Source organism: Heterocephalus glaber, unplaced genomic scaffold, assembly GCF_053883595.1.
Source record: "Heterocephalus glaber isolate CG9 unplaced genomic scaffold, H.glaber_assembly_v1.0 deba00001497, whole genome shotgun sequence".
NCBI lineage: Eukaryota > Metazoa > Chordata > Mammalia > Rodentia > Bathyergidae > Heterocephalus > Heterocephalus glaber.
The window spans coordinates 35,751,287-35,779,080 of NW_028258320.1; the positions used below are offsets into that span (position 1 = coordinate 35,751,287).

The 27,794-nt window shown below is 38.7% G+C and overlaps 1 protein-coding gene across 1 annotated transcript in view; it reads right to left on the reverse strand.

The window, feature by feature from the left end:
* The window catches only part of Prkg1 (protein kinase cGMP-dependent 1), a 1,307,364-nt gene extending 1,296,697 nt beyond the window's left edge, over positions 1-10,667 (reverse strand). Inside the window, exon 1 of the mRNA XM_013077205.3 lies at positions 9,897-10,667. Coding sequence (XP_012932659.1) covers positions 9,897-10,162 — 266 coding nt within the window. The 5' untranslated portion in view covers positions 10,163-10,667. The remainder of the gene's footprint in view (positions 1-9,896) is intronic.
* Between the last annotated feature and the right edge of the window lie 17,127 nt (positions 10,668-27,794).

Sequence of the window (27,794 nt, forward strand, 5' to 3'; positions counted from 1 at the left end):
TGGCCATTGACCCTTGCTCTCTAGGACAGACCAAAATAAGTACATTTTTCCTTGGTGTTAAATTGCAAAGAATGCCAGCCAGCAGCAAGACTTCCTCACATCTAGGTCCCTGAGGGCTTCACATGAGAGGGGTCACAGACCGAATGAAATTGCCTTTTACAGGAAGGTTGTGTGACACTTTCTAAGGGAATATTGAATTGAAAATTTACAGCCCATTAGAAAAAGCCCACAGCTCATCCCTCTGAGGCAGGCAAAACTGTACTATTTTTACCCAAAAATTGTTGAGAGGCAACCAATACTCAGGACATCCCTCAAACTGCAACAGGCTATACTGAGTTACTTAATTATCCTCTAGGATCATCAAGGAGATCGATCTACTAGAAGCATCATTTCTTAACTAATCAAATTTTTTTCCTATAAAATTTTTCTTTTAGTTTAGTTTTCTTTTTGAGGAGGGGTAGTGAATAGGAAATCATTTCCTTTATTATTCTAGCTCCCCTCACATACCAATTTTCTATTGCTTACTGTCCATTACTCCTCTCGGTTTTCTTTTCCCAGCCAAATATGAGCACAGAAGTTTCCTAATAGGAGTTTTAGAAATTTTTCTCAAACTGATATCAATAGTCAAAGAACTCTTCATGCAAACTATACTATTTGTTTTTCTTTCTCTCTTGTGTTTTCAAGACAAACATTGGAGAACACTTTGACTTTTTTAATATACTTACCACAATAATTATTAACTGGAAAAGTATAAAGCCATATGAATTTAGCAATACACTTTCCAAACACTTGTATCCTAATAAGAAAGTTAGGTACTTGAGAATGTATTTTAGAATTCCACTGAAGTTCTTTTCCCCTTACTAGTTAATCCAGTAAATTAAATATTATACTCCTGCTGCCATCTTGTGGTGATTATTGGAATATTTCTTTTTCCTCTTCATCCTCTCCCAATTCTCATTTTTGTGTTTTTAGTTTTGTTTTTATTATCTTTAGAAGGACATTTACATTCAAATCTTAAAGTCTCCTTTTCTTAAGTGGGTAGAGAGATGACCTGCACCAGGACCTGCACTTGCATGTGTTTTAGATAAAAAAGAATGGATTTTTTAAATTCCTTGTCCTGCATGCAACATATTTCCACTTTTCTCCTTATATTTCTCTCATTCATCTACCCCACCATTCCTTTTAACAATATTTTTAAAAACTCACTGTTATCTTTTGGATTGGTTTCACACAAGGAAAGAGAATAAGGAAACATAAATCTGTATTTTATCAAAGACTTTACCTTTCCAAACTTTTTACAAATCATTTTCTTACCAAGAAAGAAAAAAAAAGCATCATGTATTTCTACTATGAAACTGTGTTTGATGGAATAGCCTTTCAGAGCCAGAGGATCCTGCTGTCAGAGGCCAGGAAGGAGCGTCGACGAGGAGACAGAAGACACACTGCAGGCACAGTCCTGTGTGTCCCCAGTGAACCCAGGCTGGCCACCCCAGCACCCTTTTATTATTTCTGGGCATTTCTGATAGTCTAGGGGGAACCACAAATAAGGAGGCATCAACTATTTGCCTTAAGAAATATTAATGTAACTCTCAACTAGACTGACATCATCAAAGCATGAATTTATTTTAGTGAAGCTATCATTTCTGTCTAATTTTATGTTCCCACTTCAAGCCCCCGAAGACACTGAGAGGAAACCAAGTAGAGCAGCATCAAAGAAGGCACAGAGCAAGCTCAATTAGCCAGAATCCTCCAGAGCAGAGGAGGGTGAGCAAAAGACTAATGTGACAATAATGTTTCATTTCCTGTTGAAAAATGACTTTGACATGATCCTTCCCAAATCTCTGTGTACCCACACCTATGCTATGCATAGATGTGTATTTTTGTGCCTTTTTTCTTAAAAAAATCTATGAACCCTTAAAACTTTCCCTTATTCTAAACAATACAGTTATGAAACATGGATTTGATGTGATAGTTCTGTTTCTGCCACTATTTATTAATATATCCAGGTATGAATATAAAACAGATTCACTTGTATACCACCTAGAAGCATTCCTGATGCCACTCAAATATGAATATCATGCTTGGGGAAGCATCATTTTGAAATACAGATGCCGAAGTAGTACAGTCTACTGAATCCAACAACCTTTATTTATAAATAAGTAGTTTAAAAAGTCACAAAGACACAATTCTGGTTTTTCAGAACCATAGATCAGATCAGAGGCTCTCAAACATTTTTCTGCAGTAACTCAAAAGACTGATGATATTCCCATGTGCAACATGAAAAAGCAAGGCTGATGGTGGATTGATTATGTGCAATTTCCTGCCATATGTCCCAGTCTAGAAAGCCAATCAGAATGTAAGTAAATGGCCATCCTTAGGGAAATGCTTGTGGACACACTCAGCCTTACTTTTTAAGAAACAAATAATTCATGAATTTTAAGCTTTTAAACCATTTATTCATTTTAACCTTACAACCCGTCAAATACACACCATTGTGTCATAATTCCACCACTGAAATCTGCATGAGACTATCAAATCAGACTGAGTATTTTAGAGTGATCTTATTCTCTGAAAAGACACTGAACTGGATGCAAACCAGTATTACTTTCTGAAAGGAACAAGGGGTCTTTCTTGTTTGGAATCTGTTCTAAATAAATACTACTTTTACCTTGTCTCTGAAAAATAGTATCTGGGAAAAGAGAAGTATGGTAAGTGAGGGTTCTATTTGGTTGGAATTTTTATTGTAAACAGACTTGGTATCTACTCAAGGGTTTAAAACACAAGACTAAAAGAATTTTCTATTTTGAGAATTTCTAGCATATGTAGCCAAGTCCATTGGTGACAGTGTGATACATGAAATTAGCATTATCCACACCCTGTGGGCAAGGAAAAGCATCAAGACAAATATTATCATTCACCCAAAGGATTTAGATTTGCTTGAAAATAACAGTATCATATCACTGAATATATAGACTCAGGAATATTTTAAGAGGCAAATACACGAATATTTTTAGGAACCTATAGGGGTTTGGGGCAATGTTTTTATAGCATTTGAGGTCAGAGTACTCAAATACAGATGCATCTGAGGATTTCAAACACATTTTAAAGTACCCTCTAAATTGGACTAAAAAACAAGGATAGTCTCCATTAGCAACAAGACTAACAGAGAGAATATTTTTAAAATTGTACTCACATAATCTCTATCATAAGTAAAAAGACTCCAGCAAAATCCTAATAAGGTAATTACAGTAGATGTCTTACTGAATTTGCTTTTACAAATAAACCTACAGATGAAATCAGCACATTCATATTATCATCTTGCACACTAAATTGTTAGCATTATGTCATACATATAACAAAACCAATCCAAATCAACTCCCAAGATAACAAATTAACTTCTTAGGACTAATTACCAAGAATATAGCAAGTCAGAATGCATCAAAGAAAGGCTAAACATGTACCTACCCCATTAGATAGGGAAAGTTACAAATAGCATTTTAAAACTTTCCAGTAAATACAAATTTTATATTGTTTCCATTTAAAACTACACTATTACTTAAGGTAGTGTAGGTTTCTGTTATGTTCACAAGTAAGAAACAACATGAAAATGTCTAAAATAAAACCAGCATAGAATATCCCAAAGTTGGTGTTCCATAAATAATCGACAGAGTACTGCAGAGAAGGGTAAGCATTTTTTTTAAAAAATCTGTTGTTTAAGAAGGACAATAAGCAAAATGAAGAAAGTAGTCCTATCATTCTTTATATAATGAAATAAATCTATTTAAAATGTATACATGTTCTGGATAGTTCAGATATTTTGAAACATCTGAGAACAAGACAGATTTTTAAAGCTTAAAGCAAAAGTTTGACCAAGCACTCTGTTCCACATTTACTATTGTATGATTCTTGCAAATGAAATAGACATGGCAGGGCTTAGAGCTGTCAAGTTAGAAGACAGAAAGAATATCTAAAAGAGGCACAAAACACAAGCAGAGTCAACAACAAAGGAAGGGATGCACTGCTTCAACAAGAGCAGCAAACACTTGACCCAGTACCTTGCTGACTGTGCTGGGCATGTACCTGATGCCACTCACAAGCATCCGACAAACTAAGATGTCATGATCTACTTGTTAGTAACAGCCCAGAAAACAAAACCCTCTTTTCTACAAGAAACTAACTGATACTGACCTAGAAGAGTTTGATAGTAATAACTACTATAAAAATATAAATTCTAAATGGAATAAAGGAATTGATGCAGGTGTGCACATACATGTATAACACATATGTATCTATACTCATACATATATGCATATATAAAGATATTTCTCTTTTAAATTTTTTTATTTCTCCTTTTCTCTCCAGGGGATCAACAGCACAGCACACTAATAAAGGTAGACTCCAGAACAATACTCCTTTCTGACAATTCCCAAACTTTTGAGCTTTCACTTTTGTGAAATAGGATACACTATCTCTGGTATATCACAGAACTCACAGTAACTTCCAAGAGCTACATGAAACCTAGATAACACAGGGTCCTGAACTCTGATAAGAAAATTCTCCATGGCAAATGAAAATAATTATTTATATCCTGAGAAACTGAAATCTTCTGAAAATCTTATCAAAAGAAAGGGTTTTAATGCACTCTAAGCATGGTGAAAGGGCACTAGGAAACAGAGCCTCAGTCAGGAAAGAGAAACAAGATAGGACATCTTTTGTTTTTTCACGTCTGTTGAAAATAGTTTTGAAAGGGTTAAATCTCTGAAGAAAATGTGGTTAAATGTAAACTTTCAACCTATCCATATATAGGTATTTCAAATGGAGTAAGCACTCTTGTTATATTGAAACTACATTTGGAAAATGTATATGACTCCATAATCAGAACTTTAAGTACCTGAAAGAATAAACATAAACAAATGATAAGCCAAAGACAACAATTTACCAACTGGAGTAGATGCAAAATGAAGAAATCTAGATTTTCCCGTCTCATCTTATTTCTGAGATCCTTCAAAAAGTACTTCCACGATGCTTTGTTAAGTTTCCTCATCACTAAACTAGGGAGCTACCCACCTCCTGTAGAGCTCTTACTAAAAGAGCACAGGAAGTCCTTATCCACATGCCCTGTCCTCTCAAATCATATGTGACAAGACACGAGGATGTTTACCAGCTGTCTTACCTAAAAGCCTGCCCTTCTTCCTCTGCCTGTCTCTCCTAAACTCTTGTCATAAATATTAATCATATGAGTCAACTAAATGAATTCCCTCTCCCCAAAGCTCCTCTTAGAATATTATGATGTGAATCAGAAGAAGTAAAAGGTGAATATATTGATATATATTGTTAGTAATAGGAAGGGTGCAGACGAAAGGGTTAGCTTAACAGCCTTGCAAAAAGGCACAAGGAACCCAAAGGAAGAAACGAAGATCATTTTCACACCTTTCGTAATTGTATTACTCATCAGCCCTGTCTCTACAATGGCAATGGGCTAGAGAAACTGGGTGAGGAAGGAAGATGAAAGGCTGCTAAGTGACAATCCCAAGAGTAAGGCTGCCTGAGGAAATTCCAACCAGGTACTGCACATCCAAAGTGCACGTGCTGGATACAAGAATTCATTGGTTACTTTCTCATTAGGTCAGTTTAGTGCTGCCCCTATGACTTTTAAACCCTATTTTAATATAGGACAAGTTCAGTGTTTTCCTAGAGTGCAGGACTCCCCCATCGCTAAGATACAACCAGCCTTGTTCATTCCAACACTATACAGTGTGGCAATTTACATCTTAAACTCTAAAAACTTTGAGATTTGGGTTTTGAACTGACCTACAAATGTCCTAGATGTGAGAGGGTAAGCAAATGATTACGTTTCTTCTGATTTCTCATCTGAAAAGTGGGGACACAATTTAGAATTGTGGCAAGAAAACAATTAACTGCTATAGGTAAGCATCCTAAAAGGGTGCTAAGACCAAAGTTAGCTATCATTATCCTTACTATCATTCTATTTTAAGGCACTGTATATTTTCAATATAAGCAACCAATAAATAATTGGTGCTGGGCCCAGAATTCATCTGAGACACACTAATACACTACTTCATTGAAGCTGCTTATTTTGAAATTAGGCCAAACCCCTTGATATGGTGTGAAGGTCAAACCGGCCCTGAATTGGATAAAAGCTGCAAAAGGCAAGGAGTTTTCTGGGACATCCAGCCCAAAGCATCCATGATCTAGTGGAAAGAAGTTCAAGTTCCAAATGATCAACTTACATCATCAAGAATCAAGGGATTCATGACAAAAATAGCTCAAACTTTGGAATACAGTCCATTATTATTCCTGTAACAAATTAATATAGATTCTAGCCCCGGCTTATGCTAATTTAAAAATTGTGTTCAGTCCCCTGAGCACACACTATTTAACTAGACGACCAAAAGAAAGAATTTAGGTGTGTGCAAAAACTTAAGGAAAAGTATGCAGGGTAACAGGCAACTCTTGATGCAAAATGAATGCATGACGGGGATCAAAATTTCATAAAAATCTATGTGAAATACTTGGTATTTTTTGGCAGAAAGTATTTTAAATATAAATTTAAAATATCTTCACCATCATTTTCGAAGCAGCCTACAGTTTTCAACGATAATCACTTGATCCCTACTGAGCATTTTTTAAGGGGTCTGAAAATGAGTACTGCAATAAGTCGGGTGTTTTCTTTTTAAACATGATCATCATATTGTACACTTGATACTTATGCTGAGAGCTCGGATCTTCCTTTTCCCTAGTATAATTTTCAACTAAGCATTCCTTAGATACTTAGATCATTCTTAATGGAGATTGTGCATTATACCCTCTGTGGACTCATGGAAATCCAGCTAACTGGACTGACTTGATTACAGTAAGTGAATGAATTCTCCTATTTCCTTCCATTCTAATAAATGCTTAAGATACTTTCGTCACCTATTATGTAAGTTTTTTAGATTGCAGAAAACGTTCTAAAGCAGTGTTTATAGGAAACGGTTCTTTTATTCTTCACACCAAATAAATCCTTGTTTTCAAGCTACATTTCTTTGTTAGTATCAAAACAGAGTGTTCTAATAAAGTTTGGAATGAACCTGTAGCACAAATAACTATCATCCAAATTCTCGAGTAGCAACACTTGAACGTTAACTTTGCAATAAAGCATTTTGTTTCAGCGCCAGTATGCCCATCAAGATGGTACAGCCTTTAATGAAAGACTCATAAAGTGATGGAATATCAACTCCCCAAATCCACATATCTGAAAAATTAGAAATTATACTCATTTTGAAAGTATCTTGTTTGCTGTTAATTTTTGTATCTCAAAAATTCTTGCACATTTTTTCTTGACCAAAATAAATTGTCTAGCCAAAGATAGTTTAATATTTTCTAGGCACTACCATGAGGACCTTATTCTGATGGTTACTATCCCCATATATTATACCTGTCAAAATTCTTTAAACACTAATGAGTCACCTTGCCGAAAATAAACTCCATGCTTCCATTTGAAAATATGAAACTAACCACTGAGTGGGGAAAGTTTACCCTTAGTCCCAATGTAAATCAGGGAAGAGAGGAAGCTGAAAAGTATTCCAGCTACGTGCTTCAGTCACAAATATGCACTTGACCTCTCCTGCTCATGAACCACTCTTGAGATGAATTTTCCTACCGCCGCTAACAAGAAATTGTGGGGAAAGGGGGTGGGGTGAGGAGGAGGGTTAGGAAAAGGACGGCGTTTATCAAGTTCAGCCATTTCTTCTCAGGACATACCCCATCCCCCTCCAGATTACTCGTCCAGAAAGCTCCTTGAGAGTTGGCGCCTGAAAGGGTAGACTCTGGGAAGGCAGGTTTTTCTCCTGTCTTCACACCCCGGTGAAACCTTCTCCCTGCTACAAAGCAGTGTTGCTGCTCAGAAAAGCACAGCCCAGATACAGAAATCTGAAATTTCAAAAATGCGATAAAGCCCGAACCCGGCAGCCCTGGGAGGCGAGCAGCTGCCGGGTGACCGCTGCTGAACTGGCTTCTTAAGGAGGTGGGCAGATTGATTCCAGCTGCCGAGCGCGGGGCAGGGTAGCGGCCGCGGAATGCGCAGCCCGGCTGAGGCAGACAGCAGCAGCTTCCCAAGCAAGGGCAAGGCCAAATATTAGCTGTTTGCAGTCTTAGCCCGAGAGAAGCAAGAGAGTGCCATTGTTCCAACCACCGGGGACTTTGGGGCAGGTTGGGCCAAATGGTACTATTTGGACAGTGTCACTTCATAAGGGGAATGTGACTCTAGAAATCTGAAAGCTGTCCCCTGAGACGTCTGCTCGGAAAAGTTCGCATTTCCTAGGGCGAATCCTTCCTGCTTCGTTCTTGTTTTGCTTCCTCCTGCTTTCATTCTCCTAGAAGCTTTCAATCCACTTCTTTTAGCCATTGCGCCCCGCCGTTCTCCTCGGCCCGCCCCCTGCTACCGTCCGTACCCGAGAGAGTCCCGAAGCTCACAGGCAGAGAGGGCTGCGGAGGCGTGGGGACCGGAGAGCCCTGGGACTGGCCTGGGTGAGAACCTATGACAGAAGGCTCTTCAGGAGAGTTGGGCTCAAAGTGGGATAGTTTAGGAGTCCCCAGAGGGCCCCAAACTCAGACACTGAGTGATCTAAGAGGAGGGAAGGGGTAAGAGGTAGGCGGGCTTGAAGGCAAGCCTAATGGAATATTCAATATCCTGAGAAATGCACTTTCGGCCCTGTACTTCCAGAGACTAAAAGCCCGTAATGGGTTCTGGAGTCTGCACTTCCTCTCCCTAATGTCCAGGGGCGCTTTAAAGCTGCAGCCAATCGATCAGCCTTCTCCGGTGAAGACGGCGAAGGGAGTGCAAAAGCTTCCTGCTTGTGGTCAAAGTCCCCCCAGCCTCCACTGAACACCCCAAAGGAGCGACACGTAACTTTGAGCTGCCAGGATTTGGTTCTTAAAACGCCGGGAGGAAGAAAGGAAGGAGCCGGGAGGCGCCCAGAGAAACAGCCCGCCCCCTTTGCCTATCCCGACTTTTCCAGGAAGGGATTCACAACTAAGAAAAAACAGGGAGAGTGCACTACCCACGTTAGGGCAAGGCTGAGACTGCCCCTAATCGGCCTCAGGTACAAGGTCACCTGGCCACCTGCAAGCCCAGGGCAACCCAGAGAGCGTTACTTCTTGAAGAGACACCAGACAGAAAGGTGGGGTTTCTTTGCAATTTCTTGCTGACTTCACAGCTGCCTTGAATTTGACCCGGTGAATAAACCTCCCCCTCCCTCCGGTCCCAGGTTGGAGGCTGGAATCCCGCGGTGGTGACGAGCCCCTGTCCCGCCCCAGCCCCTGCCTCTGCCCCTGCGCGCTCCAAGCAGAGTTTGGGCTCCGGACCAGTTCAGCTCCTAAAACGAGCTCAACCCTACCCAGCCGCCCGGCGCCCCTCCCCGCGCGAAATCTCCGAGCCTGCCCCTCGGCCTGGGTCGCCTCTGGGAAGCTCTCCAGGCCCTGGGATGGGCAGGGTCCAGCCCCAGCGTGGTCGCCCCCGCCGAGGCGCACAAAGGATGGCCCGCACACTGGAGCCGGGGGCGGAGCGGCCAAGTTAGCCGGCGGGAGAAAACTTTCCGCGGTCCTCTCCCCACCCCCACGCCGCAGGGGCGCGACTCCCCCAGGAGCTCGCTTTCCCAGCCCGGCAGAGACAAGTACAGCACGTGATGGCAGAAATAAAAATAAACACTTCTCATTCCCCTGCGGCGGGGCCACCCCCACTCCGCGAGCCGCGGCGAGCAGGGGGCGCCCTGCGCCGAGCACCCCAGCCGCTCCGCCGCAGCCTCCGCCCCGGGCGGGCGCGAGCACAGACCCTGCGCCCGGCCCGCTGCCAGCAGCGGTGGCCTCCGCACGTCCCCGCCTCGCCCCGCGCCTACCTTTCAGATTTGGTGAACTTCCGGAATGCCTGTCGGAGGTCGTGGAAGGACCTGTACGTCTGCGGCTCGGCGGAGATGCCCTGCGCTCGGGTGGTCCGCGGGCCGATGTGGGTGGAGGGCACGGGCAGCACCGACTGGCATTTGTGGAGCTTCCTCTTGAGCTCCTGGATTTCCTCCTCCTTCTCTGACAGCCGCTTCTCCAGCTCTTTGATCCTCTCCTCCTTGAGCACGAGAATCTTAGCGAAGTCTTCCTCCAGCTCGCTCATTTTTCCCCTGAGCCCCTCTGCGAAACTTTTTCTCGGGCGTCGGTGGCGGCAGCGGGGACCGCAGCAGGGTGAGGAGGAGCGCGGCGCGCGGAGCGATGGGGTGCGAGGTCCCGGAGCGCGGCACAGCGCGGCCCCTAACGCGGTGCGAGGAGCCTCTCCTTCGATCCACTTCTGCTGAATGGACTAAAAGCGCCGAGGGGAGGATGAGGAGTCTAAAAGCGAGGGCGAGGACAGACAGAGTGCTAATCCCTAGCCTCTCCCGGGAGTAGGTGATTATCTTTCATTGAGAAACCAATTAGAGCTGCCCTTCCTCCCCTGAGACCCCCCTCCCTGCCCCTCTCCCAGTCTCTGCCTGAGAACACGCGCGCGCCACCCCACCGAGCGCCCAGTCTCCAGCCAAGGGGTGGATCCGTCTGGTCTCACTCCATCGCGCAAAACTCACTCTTCCATGCTATGTGGTACCAAAAGAAGGGAGTGGGATGGGTACGAGGGGGAGCTCTATGCCACTTGATCCTTGAAATACCAACAATTACCATGTGATCTGGTGGATGACGCAGGGCTTGTAACTGGATCCTAAAGTGTGTGTGTGTGTGTGTGTGTGTGTGTGTGTGATTTTGTAAATATTAAACTGCCTTAAGACAATATCCTGCACAAATTCATCTTTGTTTTTACTTTTTACTTCTTTGCTGCTCAGATGCCTAGGTGGATTCATAAAAGAGCAGCCATGTGTGTGCATGTGCGTGTGTGCATGTAAGGGTTTCTTAAGGTGAAGTCCTGACATTGGGGCCCTAGAAGAAGAATGACAGGACAATACCGATTCCAGGCTTTTCCAGTTTCAAACTTTACTAAAATTGTAAGCTACAGTTGTTGGAGAGGAAGTGAAATGAAGATATGGTAAGGAGTGAGTGTTTATCAGAAAGAGAAAGGCCGTGCATTGATTGCAAACGTGTGAGTATAAATTTTAGTTACTCTCCTACAGTTTCGTAGATTGAGCATCCAAATTGTATCACGTTGTTTTTCATGGTTGTGAAGGGGCTGCTGGGTGCTGAAGTGCTGGGTCATCCTACCCTAAGTTCCAGTTTAGGGGAGAAACTGCATCTGTAATCACCTGAGTGTCTCCCTTACCTCTGCATCCACCACCTACCCTATCCCTGCCAAGGGAGATTTCACCTGTTTGATCCCGAGTGTTTGCTAGTTCCTATGCTTTTAACATAGGTACTCTGTGTGCCACCGAGAGCATTTTTCTTAACATAAGACACTGTTTATGAGTTTATCTGGTGTTTAGGAGGGACATTTCTTCAGGTAATTATCAACAAATTAGTAAGGTTTTAAAAATAGATGCAACTAAGACATAAGGACTTTCTGAAATAGTAACTTTCTTTAAAAAGAATAGTCAATGTACAATTATTGGCTACTTACAAAAAATTGTTCTACCTGGTCTGAAACTACTAAGGAAAAACAAGCATATAATTTGGTTTATAAATGAATTCTAAAATGTATTTCATTTTGGAGATTTGTTTATTATTTACTGTTCTATTCATCTGATTAATTTATAATTACTATAAACTGCATCTGAATTTCTTTATGACTCCAGATATCCAAGTATGGCTACATGTGCTTACTCACATTAGGAGAAAGGGTTCTCTGTGTGTTTGGTGGTTACTGTTCCATTCCTTCTATCTATGGACAACTTAATCTGCTATAATGCTTTTAGAAACACTTTAATTGGCATTTTAAAATAGTGCATAAAAACTTTGATCGTATTCAAAAATTTAGAGCATAGTTTCAACTTTATTTTTGAAAAAGTGAAAATAGCTGTAAAATGACTCTTGAAAGGTTTTCCCAAGCCTTATATTATCTTAAATGAAAATATTCAAATGTTTCTCCTGCTATTAAAAAGAAATATTTAACCCAAGATTTCACTACTTACCACAAAACTTTAAATGCAACCCTATCTTCCAAAATAAAAAATATTTTTGAATAAGTCGGTTTTAATTTAAATAGGGTTGGTACCTGCTTATATTAAATCTTGGTTGTTGGCTTTAAAATATTTAATTTCAAACCCAAAGAAAGCTTGAGAAAAGGAAGCTAGTAGAATAATAAACACTGAGTCATTAAAAACCATAGTATAGGAGAGCTGAAGTGAACTTGGAAGATGATCTAACCCAACCACTTCATATTATCAAGCAGAAAAATGAGATCTTGAAGATAAAGTCCAAGATTATACAAGGGCAGAAGTTGAAATGCAAAACACCCAAAGCCCTGATGGTGCTTTCCCTACCATTCTATTCTAGCTTAAACCTGAACACCCAGAAACTCTAGGATCTTGCTGATCTAGTGCTCAAAGATGTGAAATTCCCCTCATTGCTTACTTCTAAATCTGTAGCACTGACACTGCCAGAGCGGAAATATTAATGAAACTTTAGACTTTTTTTTCTTAAAGAAGGTCGCCATCTAGTGCCCTTGGAGAAATTTGCTAAATAAAAATCTGAATCACAAAGAATCATTGAGGTTATGTCCTTAAATACCTGTAGCAGTGTTTTCATGTTTCATATATGAGAGAAATAATGAAGAATTTCATATCAGAGAAAACATTTTTAAAAAACTTGATGTCTTTTAGCCACTTCATAGTGATGACAGCAGTAATGCTAAATCAATTGTTTAATATGTGCCAGTACAGAGCTCAGCCCTTTATGTGACTGATTGGAACCCTTCTGATGACTTTGGAAGGTAAATACTATTACTCAGTTCCATTGTGCAGGTGAATGAATGCGCTTACCCAGCTTAGGTGTCTTTCCATGGTCACATTGGCCAGATTTGACCCCAGCTGTCTCAGCCCTTGTGCAGCCCTCCTTCCACCTGAAACGCATGAAACATGCACTTCTCTGCAATCCCAGTGACAAGCACGTTTTCATTCACGGGGAACACCCTAAAGTTTAAAGTCCCATAAAAATTCAGGTAAATTCCTGAGATTCTGACTTACAAAAATCAATCATTTCACCCAAGTTTGTTTTCCTTGTCATACTTTGAGATGTATTATACATTTCATGTATAATTTCAAATGTTTCTTACATTAAAAAAGAATATGTGCTTTCAAATATTTGACTGTGCTTTGTCCCACTTTCCTCTCTCCTCTCTAATAAGAAGTACTTTCTAAAGAACCTGAAAGTTAAATATGTAAGAAGTGCTTAGAGGAATCCTATCCTTTAATCTAGGTCTGTATTGTAGAGGATAATGGCTATTTTAAAAATTTAAAATAATCATAAAGCTGGCTAAAGTCAGTCTGATTTTTATTATCTGTATTTTCTAGACTATATAAATAATGCCAGTGAAAATAGATTCTGCTGTGACTTAGATTTGCATTGTCCCCCCAAAGCCTCCTGTGTTTAAAAGATAATTGGATCATGGGGTGATGTACTCATCAGTGAATTAGCCCATGGATGAATCCACAGCTGAATGTGCTGTTAGGAGGCAGAGCCTAGTCAGATGAAGTTCACTGGGTGTGTGACCTAGAAGGAGGTATCTTCCCTCCCCTGCTCCTCCGTTCTCTCTCTGCTTCCTGACTGTCATGACAAGGGCAACTTTCCTCCACCCAGACCCTTGCACCATGCCACTTCTGTGCTGGAGTTGTTGGTCAGGAATGAAACTTCTGAAACTCTGAGTCAAAATAAACCTCTCTTTCTTTAAGTTGTGGATGTTAGTTGTGACACTGACAGAATAGTAAACTAAAATGGAATCTAGTTGGTCCTATAAAGATTAAAGTATAATTTTTTGGATAGTTTAGAATATTTTCAGTTCATTCTACATCATACTAGATGTGGCTTCAACATTTTGTTACTGTTCTGATTGCCCTATTCTGGTGATCATAAATTGTGGTCTTATCTTAGGCAAGACAAAAGTCTACTAACGTCCAATAACACACCCACATCTTCATTAACCACCACATAGAACATGAAAATAGCAAATTCCCTGAATGAAACACACTTCAAACTTTGTTATCTTACATTTACTAAATTTACATAAAGAATCAAAATAATCATAATTTTTCAAAATGTCTCCACACCAAAGTATATGTAAATGCTGTTCACAAGATAATCCTATTGATGTAAAAAATTTCTTATGATGCATATAATAGGAAGACCATTTTCTCTTATGATTTTCTGTGATATCTCTGTATAGATTGAAACAAATACCATCCTATAAAATTTGAAACATAAAACTGATCTAAGAAACAGGCACACAATGTATTGTAGAGCTCAAATTCAGTTTATTAAAAATCTTGGACTTGGAATATGTACCCAAAGAAGTCATGTGACTTGAGGCTAATAATTTCATCTCCCCAAACGTCAGTTATCCCAATTATAAAGTGAAGATATGGATACTAAATTCTTCTGCACCCAAATCCTCAAAGATGAAAGAAAAATCTCATCATTTAAATGTAACCCATACAAATAAATCAAAATGGTAATGTAGTCCTGCACTGTTGACTTTGGTGGGAGGACGGCTTAGTTGGAGAAGAGCGTAGGAGATAGGGACAGCTTTGGTGATGGTGGTGGGACTGATCATGCTGCATTCATGCCCCCAAAGCTTCCACCCACCCACTGTGCATGTATCTTCTCCCATTTATTCAAAGGCTAATTGAGGTGCTCTCAGGAAGGGAGTTTTCCAGATATAATTAGCATCCCAAGTCCTTAGACTTTAAGATCATTATCTAGGTCGGCCTGGCCTAATCAGTTGAGGCCTTCAGCAGGATTGGCCTCTTTCTGAGGCAAGAATTCCAGTGTGACTAGGATGTGACCCAGAAGAGATTCTCTGGCTTTAAAGATGGAGACGATCACATGGCAAGCAATCCAGTTCCAATCTAGGGGCTTACAGAGACAGCCAGCAAAGGAAATGGGGACCTCAGTCCTACAACCACTAGGAATTGAATTCCATCTCAACTACATAAGTTGAAAAGAGGCCATTGAGTTTCAGAGAAAAATGCAGCAAGGCTGACACCTGGGTTGCAACTTGGCAAGACTCTGAGTAAAGAATCCAACCACGTTGTGCCCAGTCTTCTCACTTCCAGAACTGTAATTAGGAGGCATTGATTTAAGTATCTAAGTTTGTGGAAATTTATTAGGCAACTAATAAACTACTCAACTACCATTAAAAGTGAAATTTATTTAAAATGCCGGACATGTTTTATCATTCTCAGAGGCCTGATTTTCCCAAAGAGTCATTTTCAGTGAAATTATAATGCATTTCAAATGAATACTTGAGGACATAAATGGTAACTATAAATTATGAGCTGCCAGCAGGGGTGGCAAACCTATGGCATGCATCCTACAATGGGCTGTTTGTTATCATTGAAAGCTCTAAAAGGTTCGCCATCCCCGTGCTAAAGCATAGTGATGACAATACAGATAGCTTGGTTTTTGGGGGGTTTTTTTGGTACCTGGGATTGAACTCGGGTCCTTGCGCTTGCGCAGCAGGCGGCGAAACCGCTAAGCTAAATCCCTGGCCACAAATAGCTTTTTGAGTATGTCAAACTCTCTTCCATAAAAGATGCTTATCTTTAAAGTTGTAGATTATTCTGACTGACACTTAAATTCTCCAAATCGCAGGTCCTAAAAAGGATTGAATCTGTTCATTAAATTACTCCAGGGCAGAAATATAACTGTAATTTATCTTGTGAAGTGAATTAGCTCTGTGATCTTAGGCAAATTATTTAGTGCACTGAGCTTTGGTACTATCATCTGTAAAATATCAACAACTTTCTTTAGTAGTATTATTTACTTTTTGTAAAGGGTGCAGTGCTTGGAATATATTTAAAGACTCTTGGATTATTATCACTTAACTGTATTTCCATAGTTATACATGAAATTTTAGTCATTACCTCCCAAGTTCAAATGCGAATGTCAGACGTTTGAGAAAAGTAGAAAAAGACTACAAGTTTTTTTTTCAAGTTTAGTTTTTATTTGATTTGACTTTTTTGGTTGATTTTTTAAATGAGGGAAATTTGACTAATTTGCTTGAAACTTTTAAAAATAAATTCTTTTTAATAGTAAATACACATACATGTGACAGAATTTAAAAAGCGCCAAAGAACATGCAATGAAAGGTAAGTTTCCCACTCATCGCTGTTCCCCTCAACCACTGACTAGTACCATTTTCTTGGGTATCTCTCAGAAAATATTCTGTTTATTAGTAAATTTATTTGTCTATAAACACACATATTTCAGAAGTAAGATTTAATACCTGGTGTGTGTGCTAGCCTATTACAGTACCTAACTTAGAGCTATTATTTCCTGATTTTCAGGATTGTTAGTCAAATGCAACATGTCACATTGCCCCACTTTGTGACAAAATGCTCAGTAACAAGGCAGGAGCATTGCTGAATTTAGAGAGTGTGGGCCTTTGCCTCACCTAGACATCATTTATAGATTTTTCCTTTCCTTTTAAGAAAGACAGGTATTTCTTATGTATTCAATAACTTCAGAATGTCATGGTATTTTAAGAACAAAAAACAAACATGACCAAGTATGTATTTTTTAAGGATATTATGAAATAACTTTTGATTTTAGTCCTTCCAACCTGTTTTTTGTTCACAGAGACATTCATGTGTGCATCTCTCAGAGTATTTCAAATTAACGCTTTCTGTGTAAAAATGTTAAACCGTTCCTAGGCATAAGGAGCCATCGATAAGTATTTCATCGTCCCTCAATCTTTCATAACTAACAATTTTCTTGGTCTCCCATTCAGAACTGCATAGTCAGTTCAAGTGTTCGTTTTTACTGTCAGATTCAATGAGGACACATTTAGTTGCAAATGATTTAGTCAGAATATGTAGACATTTGTTATACAAACAAATTATAATTTCCTTTTGTATTTGTTCAAAACAATTCCACAGCTGTAGCATTCCAGGCAATATTAAAACTCCCTTCTTCACAGGTAGCACTTCCAAATACCATGCTGATTACATTTTTCAAATCAGCACTGCACATGGCCCCATTTCAGCAGCATTCATAAATATGAGAAAGTGGAAGCACCATTAAAAATATCCCAGTAAGAATTTTAAAGTGTATTAGTTACCAGTCTTCTTTTGTACTGAGAAACATTTTGTTTGTCTCAGCGCTCCTCTCCCCTCTCCAGGACCTACTTTTCAGCCACCACAGTCTTCAGGGAGCAGAGAGGCGGCAGAAAGACCAAGGATATTGAACTAGGAAGACACAGTACCCGCCGCCCTTCATTCAAGTCTTCAGCTAACAAAGAGAGATCACCTTACAGTGCATAGGGAGGCAGACATTACTCAGACTGTGGCTAAAACCATCAGCAAGAAACTCTGCCAGGAGCACCTTAGAATAATATAAAGTGGTCCTGGTGTGTCATGGATGTGTGTGTGTGCGCGTGCACCCAGGTGAGCATGCACACGTGTGTGCATTTGAGTAACTGTGCTTTTCCTCTAAATCTTTTCTCTAGCTTGGATGTATTAGTCAAAACTAAATCATCCTTTAAAATGACCCACTGAGAACATTTGAGGACTTTAATGTGAAGAGCAGAAACAAAAGGATATGAAGAACACATGGGAAATGCCACAGGTTGCAGAGGGTTAGGCTCCGGTGTGTGGCAATCAATCATGACCGACAACTTCCACCCCTCTGTAGTCAGACAAACTGATTTATCTTTTGTGCAAATGTCAAATTAACATTCTAGGGAAGATACAGGAGACCATTTATGCCAACAATCCTTTTATTGAAAATATTATGAATCTGGCATTCTTCCTTTGAAAGGGAAATTAAAAGTAAATATTTGTAGTACCTGAGCAGATGTACTTGGTTTCATGTATTCAACAAATATTTTTGCTCACTTTACTGCAGGTCACAGCCACTCTGCTGGACACTGACAATATAGAGATGAGTAAGACAGAGCATCTGCCCTCAAGAAACTTATGAGAGTGATTGTCAGGGCATGGAGGAGGAGAAATGAATGGGCAGAGCACAGAGGGTTTTTAGGAAGGTGAAGCATCTGGAGTATTTACTCTATATGATACTACAGTGGTGAGCACATGACATTATATGTTTGTCCAAGCACACAGAATGTACAACACCAGGAGTGAGCCCTGCCAGTTATGTTTACAGTTCCAGGTACTTGGGAGGATGAGGCAGGAGAATTGCTTGAGCCGAGGGATTTGAGGCTAATGTGGGCAACATGTTTAAGGAGATTACACCTCCTTAAAAAAAAAGAGTAAAGTCTTTGCTCTGGGTTATAATGATAGTATGGGTTTATCAGTGATAGAAAATGCGTAACTCTAGTGGGAATGTTGGTAGTAGGACAGGGTATGTCTTAGTTGCTTTTTTTGTTGCGGGGACAAAATACCCAACACCCAAAGTTTAAAAAGGAAAGATTTATTTGGCTGACAGTTTTAGAGGTTTCAGTCTATAATCAGCTGGCTCCAAGGCAAGGTGGTATGGCAGACAGGCATTGCAGAGGAGAAACAGTTCATGGCAGGCAGAAGGTAGCAAGTAACAAAGTAGTGAAGAAGCAAGTCGAAGCAACCTTAGTAGCTTCTTTCTGGCCCTTTTATACTCTATCTCTGCCCCTGGGCTTAGGGTGGTGCCAAACCAATCAATGGACTAATTTAGTAATCACACACCCTTAATCCCATCATCACACACTCTAGATCCAGCCACCTCTGAAAAAGCCACCTCTGACCACACAAGGCTTTGGGGGACATCTAGACACAACCATAACAGACTGTGAGTATGTGAAGGCACAAGTCTGAGAGCACTCTGTTCTTCCTGATCAATTGTGCTGTGATCCTAAAACTGCTCTAAAAATAAACTTAAATGAATAATTAAAGAACAAAACAGAAAGAAAGAAATTCATGAGGATGCAGGGCAAGCTGCTTAGTGTTAGAGACATGGATATGTAAGTGACTAACATGAAAAAGCTAAAGAGATTTCACTTTTCCCCAATGTGCTATTATATTACACAGGAAGGAGAGGAAAAGCAGGTGTGTGTGTGTGTGTGTACACATATGTGGATGTGAGACAGAAAAAGGGACAGAGGGAGGGAAGAGACAGAGAGGGAATCCTTGGTCAAGTCTTCAAATATTCATTTGCTAAAAGCAATTCATAGAAAGCCAAAATCATTAAATACTCAGTTAGACATAAAGACCACTCTGTTGAAGGTAAAGGATTAATTTGCCAAAAAATGAATTAGCTGGTTTCTATAATTTTTAATTTACCAAAAACTTTCATTAAGGAAGAGCCTTTCTGAATATTCATGTACTCTCTTGGGAGGGACTCTTCCATGAACTGGGTCCCTGGAAGGTTGGGGTAAGCCTTCTGTGAGGGGAGAGGGAGGTGGCACTGGTGCGGTGGGTGAGGGCACACTCTTGTGGGGGTGTGGGGCAGGCCTTTTGGAATGCCTCCCCAGGGGCTAGAAGCTTCTTCGTAAGAGAGACACTGATTTCAGAATATCCCATAACTAGAGAAACCCTCAGAGTAAACAGTATGTGAAAGCTTCTGAAAAGGCATTTGAAAACAACCAAGGATTACCTGTGGCACCAATAATGTAATATAGTATTCTTGCTGAGTTTTATGTTCATGCAAAATTAGCCTCTTTCTTTTTTTTTTCCTCCTGTAAAACTACTTTTTCTTTGTGGGTGTGAAAATCCACTTCATTATGTTAAAATAATTAGATTGCTCGAGGAAAAAGAGTACCCCTAGAAAGCTGACGTTGCTAATAAAATTGTCTCTGCTGTTTAATAGAAAAATAGATCATACATTTGAATTATCATTCTGTATCTTAGAAAATAAAATCTACTTTTATTTCATAAAAATTAAAACATAGTTTCAAATAAAGACAAAATACACAGTTTTTAATGAACAGTAAATACACTATGTAGAAAACGCTTATAAACCAATAGTATGTGGGAAACCAGTTTTTCTATTACCATTATTAATGAAACACTATGTATGAGACTGTAGAAAAATAGAAGAGGGACCTAGGCATAAAAGTTACTGAGCATCATCAACTAGAATAATTTTAAATGCTAAAAATTGATTATTCTGCACTTAGAAAAATAAAAATAATTATGATAGTTTCCTAAAATAGATTTGTCTGCAAATTCAATGAAATACTGCAGAATTGTGAAAAATATTTGAAAAACAATAAATATTCTGTTCCTGTCCTATCGACCATCTAGTGTACTATAAAGCTATCATAATTAGGCAGATGTGATGAGTCATAAGAAAATGGGTCAATTGGGCCGCGGATTTAGCTCAGTGGTTCCGCCACCTGCCTGGCAAGCGCAAGGTCCCGAGTTCAATCCCCGGTACCAAAAAAAAAAAGAAAGAAAATGGGTCAATAGAAAAAAAACACATAGTATAGAAACAGAGCCATAAGTATATAGAAATATAATTTTTTTTCTTTTGGTACCAGGGATCGAACTCAGGTCCTTGTGCTTGCCAGCCAGGCAGCAGAACCACTGAGCTAAATCCCCAGCCCAGAAATATAATTTATTATAAAAATTGCATTTCAAATTACTAGGCAATGAACCAGTGCTAGAAAATTTAGGAGAAAGTATGGGTATGTTATATACTATAAATATGCATCTGATAATTCAAATATAACATATACATAGATGACATTTTCCAATTTTTTATATTGCAGTAGAATATAAATAAAATTTGCCATTTTAATAATTTTTAAGCATACAAATTCAGTAGCAGTAAGTACATCTGCATTATCATTACCACCATTCATCTCCAGAAAGTTTTCACCTTCCTAAAATGAAACTCAAAACCTATTTAAAAATAATTCCCTATTTTCTCCTCACACCAGCCCCTGGCAACCAGCATTTTACTTTCTGTCTCTATAGATCTGGTTACCTCATGGAAGTGGAATCATAGCATCTGTCCTCTTATGACTGACTGGTTTTACTGAGCATAATGTCCTCAAGGTTCACTGACATTATAACATGCTTCAGAATTTCCTTCCTATTTAAGGCTAAATGTTCCATTTTATGTATGTACCACATTGTGTTTATCCATTCATCTGGCAATGGACACCTGAGTTTCTTCCGTGTCCTGGCTTTTGTGAATAATACTGCTACACTGATATTCAATTATCTGTTTGAGTCTCTGCTTTTTCCCAAAAGTGGAATTAATAATTCTGTTTTTAATCAAGATAATGTTTTATAAATACGTAAGAGTTGATATTTATAACACAAAGAATTCTTACAAGTTAATAAAATAAAATTTCAATACAAAATTGTAAAAAGATGTCCAGCTTCACTAATAAAATTCAATTATTTTCTGTACATTTGACAAAATTTTAAGAGATAATTCTTTACTGTTGAAGTTATGATACAAAGGGCCCACCAGATTACTAATGAGAGTATAAGTTTTGAAAGGCCTTTGTAGCAAGCAATTGAGCACCAGCTATTGAAACTGTTTGTATTTAGTCAGCAGTTTTACTTCTAAAAATTAAGATTATAGAAATGAAAATTCATTTAGTTACACAAACTCCTTTTCTGTTTGTAAAAGAAAAAAATAACATAAATAACTAAGCAAATAAATCATTGATATTACAGTTATATCATGAAATTCTATACAGCCATTAAAAGAAGGAGGTAGAGCTTTAGGAAGATCTAAAAGATAAAAGTGGAAAAACTGACTTGATTTACATGACCATTTTTATGTGATATGTAAAATATAGAACATTTATTTAAACTTATGTCAGATTCTTATCATTTATTACCATGATAATAAAGAGTAGAAGTGAGGAAAGTGAAGAACTATCACACTTTACAAGATATCCACTGTATTTTTTATGGAGAGAATGTACTAATGTATGCTGTGTATAACCTTTACAAGGTTGAGGGATAATTTAAGTGCAGTAAAATGCATTTAAATAGGACAATCTGAAGAGTTTGGGCAAATACTGCTGTAGTTGGTATCTGCAGTGTCCTCCCAAGGCTTGATCTATGGTGCTATCCAAAATTATGAAATCTTTAAGAGGTAGAAAGACTGGGAAGCTAGGCCACTGTTGCCACGCCCTTGAAGGACAGACTGGGGACCACGCCACTTCCCAGCTGTCTTTTTCTGTCTGTGTCATGAAGTAAAGGGCTTCCTCCACCACACACTCCCACTATGATTCACTGCCTCACACAGGCCCAAAAGTGACAGTGCCAACCAGCCGTGGTCTGAAACCTCCAACAATGTGAGCCAAAATAAACCTTTTCTCTGTATACACTGAAATACCTCAGGTACTTGCTGTAATAACCAAAAGCTGACTACCACAGCCAGGTACCAAGTTGTGGAAATTTAGAAAAATTATTAAATTTCCATGTTTTCAAATATATAAATACCACAAATAAAATGACTAAGCTTTACCAAAAAAACAGTGTTCAGATACAGCGAGAAAAATCATCATCATTTCCCTTGCCCTTCAGTCTGCATCTACATGATATGGAGACAGCAGTAGCAACCCTCTCACTCATGAAACGCGTCACCCTATAATGTACCCTCTGGGCTGTTAACCTTCATATTCACTACTTTTCACTAATTCCTTGGGCTTCTGGAAAGGAGTAAAATAAATGGGAAGCAGACATTTTAATGAGTTTTGGAAGTAACCTAATATAATTTCCTTCACATGAAAATATCCTTTCTAAAACATATCATATCAATGGCATATTGTGCATATCAATGGCTAGATTATTTAAACAATAAAAGCTAGTGCAAAATTTATTCATATAAATCAGAATTTGACCAACCTCAGCATTATTGCTATTTTAAGCCAGATAATTCTTTGGGGGGTGTGCTGTCCTATACATTGTTATTAAACTATTATTAAACTAAAAATATCTCCAGACATTGTCAAATAACAATTGCCATCATATGTATATGATACAAGTTGAGTTGAGACATACTTATATAAATTGATGCTAAAAGTTAATCATTAAAATTAATTCTTATGTGAAACAAATCATCTTCATCTGAACTTTTAATCTGAATCTGTATCTGCTTTCAGTAAGCACAGAAGAATAGTATAGAAGTAGCTTATGCTGTATTGCAACACTAAGGAACCGACTGTGGAAAGAGAGTTACTTGTAATGTTAAAGAAAGCACTGGAAAGAAAAACTCCTTTAATTCTTGGCCAGAGCTCCCTGTTCCCTGTTTCTCTGACATTCTTGTCTAGCAGTTTCAAAGAACTACACTGAGAATTCCAGCTTTTATATGGTGCCTTCTTCATACTTTACTTTCAAGTTAATTGTCAGAGAATGGAGCAATGAAAGGATTAATGCGCCGTTTACACTGAACTTTGATATAAAAGTTAACATGCAATGACTAGATATGGCCATTCCATATTTTCTTGGACTCTATCCAGGAAAATAAAAGAATATTATCAAGGACAGTGTAAACCTACTCTTTATTACCTTAAGATATACTTTAAAGATACTTTTTAAAACAAGACTCTAATTCTTTTCTCAATGTGTCATTGATGCAAAAGTTATATGCATGCAATATGTAGAATTTAATGTTCCTCCTTAAACTTTTACTTTAAATCCAAATAAATAATAAATGACATCCATCAAGATTTGATAAAGACCTCCTTCCATAATCATTGAGACAATAAGAAGTTAGTCAATCATTTAGTGTTTTGGTAAGTAGCTTCAGATGTAATGACATAGCTTACTGGATACTACCTAAAAAGTTTGATTATTTAGTAGTGAGCAAAATAATACGACTTTTCTGAAAACAGCAGTGTATAAAATTATATGACTTTTCTGTAAACTGGAATTTATAATCAGTTCCAGTTAAAGCAAAATATAGAGCCAATTACTGAGATATCTTTTATGGGAAATTTAAAATGTTAACTGACTTCTTAGTTTTATAGCTATATGTGGCCTGGCTTTTGAAATGAAGTAGCTTCTTATGCTCAATTATTAATAACATTATAATATTAATAGAGTAACCTTGTGCTCACTGAACAGTGTGTGGAAGGCACCATACTAAGTGTATAACTATATAATATATATAAATATGACATTCTTAGAGCTCCCAAAAGATTATATCCTCAGCTATTGCAACATTGGGCAAGATCTATAACTTCTCTAAGCCTCATGTCTCCTCATGTGAAATATGGGGGTGATAGTTGTACCTTTATTATTGAGTGATTATAAAAATTAAATATTAGTGGTAATGATAATACCAAGAGCAACTGCTCATCACAGTACTTAATTTAAATAACATTAAATATCTTCATGTATTTTCTAGGTAGAAATATTATAGGTTTTTTTCTAGAAAATTACATGACTATAAGCATACTGTTCTACTACCACACATCATTTTGGAACTGTGTAGTGTGGTAGTACCTTAAATAATTTCCTCCTTATATCCATGTTTTTTGCAAGTTCCCTTTCAAGCTGATTGAAGGCTTATCCATGTAACTTGGTTTGGTCAATGCGACAATAGCAAATTGGTACTGCTGAGATTTGAACTTGCCCATTCTTACTAGTGCTGGGAAAATGATGTTCCTCATCATGAGAATCAGCCCAGTCCACTGCATGGTAAGTGGGACCTGACTAAGTTACCTCTATTGACCCTGCAAACAGGCAGCCAACAGCCAGACATCTAAGTGAGATCTTCAGCCCCTCACTGACTGCAAGTATTTGAGTGAGCCCAGCCAATACCATCAAGAACAGAGGCCACTCCAGCAGAGCTGAACCTTAATTGATGACCCACAAAATGATAAATAAAATGATTGTTGTTCTAAGGCACTCCAATTTAAAGTGGTTTGTTACACAGCAAAACTAATTGATAAAATCCCTGTAGGCAATATAAATTAAGATTTAAAATATGAATATAATACAATTATAATGTAATTTAATAATTTTAAAATTTAGAATGCAACTAAATTTACATTCTTAAATTTAAAATACTGGCTCACTAATAAAATAATATCAGTAGCATTAAAGAATTTAACTAATAAACTGAAACCTGTCCTGTTTGGTTTTATACTCAGTGATAAATGTTGGACCCTGATATGAGGTAGAAAGGTAAGATTTTTCTCCACATAACAATTAGAATAACAATTCTTCACTACTAACTCTGAACTAGTGAGTGGGGACATCATTTGGTGTTGCATTTAGAGATCCAAGTCATTTCTAATTTTGAAGGTGGGTGGCATTACATATATGTCATATTATTTGAAAATTTTCTTAGGGATTAGAGGAATACTTGGAAAACTCGTGCCCATAAGAAGTGTTCATTATTTTCTACAAAGCTCAGAGTTAAGACTTGCTTTTCATTTACTAAAAACATTTGAAACATTTCCAGTTGAAGTTGTGAAGCTGTCATAGAAACATAACATTGCATGATTGTCCTCACTGCAAAGATAGACTGCATTTTTAAGAGTACAGAGAAGAATGTTTGAAAGTAAGCATCCTAATCCCCCACACACACTCACACATCATCACCACCACCACCACCACCACCACCACCACCATTCTAATTCCACCATAACAGCCGGCAGGTCACCACGGAGTGCAGGGCTATCACCACAAGAACTGACAGCCAGGAAGAAGGATCCTGATGAAGCCTGCTGACTTGTTTACCATCTCAGAACACATTAACTGGGGAATGTTTGCATACTCAACAGAATAGCCAGAGCCAAAGCAAGAAAATAAATGCCCAAAAGAAGTAAAGATATAAAAAAGCTGGACCTATCTAATTTGAACCAATGTCTGTTCTAATATTCTACTGCTTTCTCTTTATTACTATTGTTATTGCTGTTGCTATACTGTTACTATTACCGTTACTATTACTATTACTGTATAAGCATCTTGAGTAAAGATAACCCTGTGGTAGGCTGTTTCCAAAAATGTCTGCAATAATTCTCTTCCCACCACCATGCCTTTGGGAAACCCCTTTGCACAGTGACTGTAGACTATACCATGTATGCCATGTAACTTGCTCTGGTCAATGGGAAAATATCAAATGTGACACAAGCTTAGACTTGAAAAGTATTCATGCATTTGGGGCCTATCCTCTACATATGGAACTTTTCTTATATTCTCTCACAGTTCCAAATAAGACCTTGAGTTATAGCTCTTATTAAGTATTCATTACGTGCCAGATGTTATGCTAGCACTCCACATAAACTAGTTTATCAACTTTAACCTTATAATAATTCTAAGGTAAGCACCATGACTGCTTCACAGATTTAGGAGCTGAATGTTAGAGTTAAAAACAATTTGCCCAAGGTTATACTGTAACTAGGTTATAGAGCTAGTTTTGGAGCCCAGGACTTGTGGCTCCGATGGCAGTGTGCTTATCCACCAGGCACCATGACTCCTAGCATTCAAATGCACTTCTGTGTATGTGCAGAAGGTGGTCCTTAAAGCCATGACCTTGGATACAGATCTCCATATAGGTATCTTTAACATAGTAATCTTGAGCATTTTTCTTAACTTCTGTAGGCTAGGTCACCTCATAACATAGTTTGCACCCAAAGTTCCAGAGAGATAAGGATGACTTACATAAGATCATATAATTAAAGCTGGTTTTAACAAATTGGTTATTTATAAAGGAGCAGTCTTAGGTCCAGGGGAAATACCACTTATGGAAGGACTCTAAACCTAGTAATAGTAAGTTATAACCACCCCTAAAATGCAGGGGGAAAGGAGAGAGCTTAAGAGATCCGAGGAAAAGGGTACCTTGAGAAGATCTGAGACTTTCAGGACAGTGTCACAGCCTGAACCAGGCAAAGAACAATGAAGGCTTAGGAATGATTACAGTCCATCACTCACTCTTCTCTTGCTCTGATCTCCTGCCCTTGCTTCCTAATAGCAAAATCCACACAAACTACAGGAAAAACAAGTCCTACTGAGGTTTTTGTGTGTGTCAGTCTCCTGGATCAGAAAGCAGGTGGAGAAATTTGAAAATGAAATTATAGGAGCAAATGAAAGGTCATATACTGGAATAATATCTCCTTACAGAGTTTTAACAATGACTGAACAAGCTAAAGAATATAAAACATTGCACATAATCTAGACTCAATAAATATTAAATATTTTAAGTCCTCACACTATGAGCTGTGTCATAAGGAAGCTTACAATTCAATCACACTCACAGGAGGTAAACAGTGGTGCTCTGAGGCAGAAGCCACAGTTATACTGGTGTTGACATTCAGGCATATCTAGAAAACCTGGAAAAGTAGTGTAAGAGAGAGCTTTTTATTTTGTTTTTTAAAGTGACCCTTAGGATCTTATTGGCAGTCACACATTCTAATGGGAAAAGTAGCAGCACACAAAGGTTTCATCAGTATAAGAGCCTCAGATGTCCGAGGAAGGTGTGGATGGAGTGTGGTGTTTTCCAGGACAACTGAACTCCTAGCCCAGCCTTCAGTAACTTTGAACTGAGTCCTATAGTAATGAAGGTGGGAAAGTTGAAAAGAAAAAAGAGCTAGAAACTCCTAGGTGTTGAAGATTCCAATGTAAAGAGAGTAGAAAGAGGGATTCATCCCATTTTTCAAAAATAACCCACCAGGTTTTGGTTGTGTCAGAGATGGTGTTGAGGAGGCCACAGTGGGAGCAGGGAAGGTAGAAGCAATAGTGCCTAACTTCTCCATCAGGTTGAGG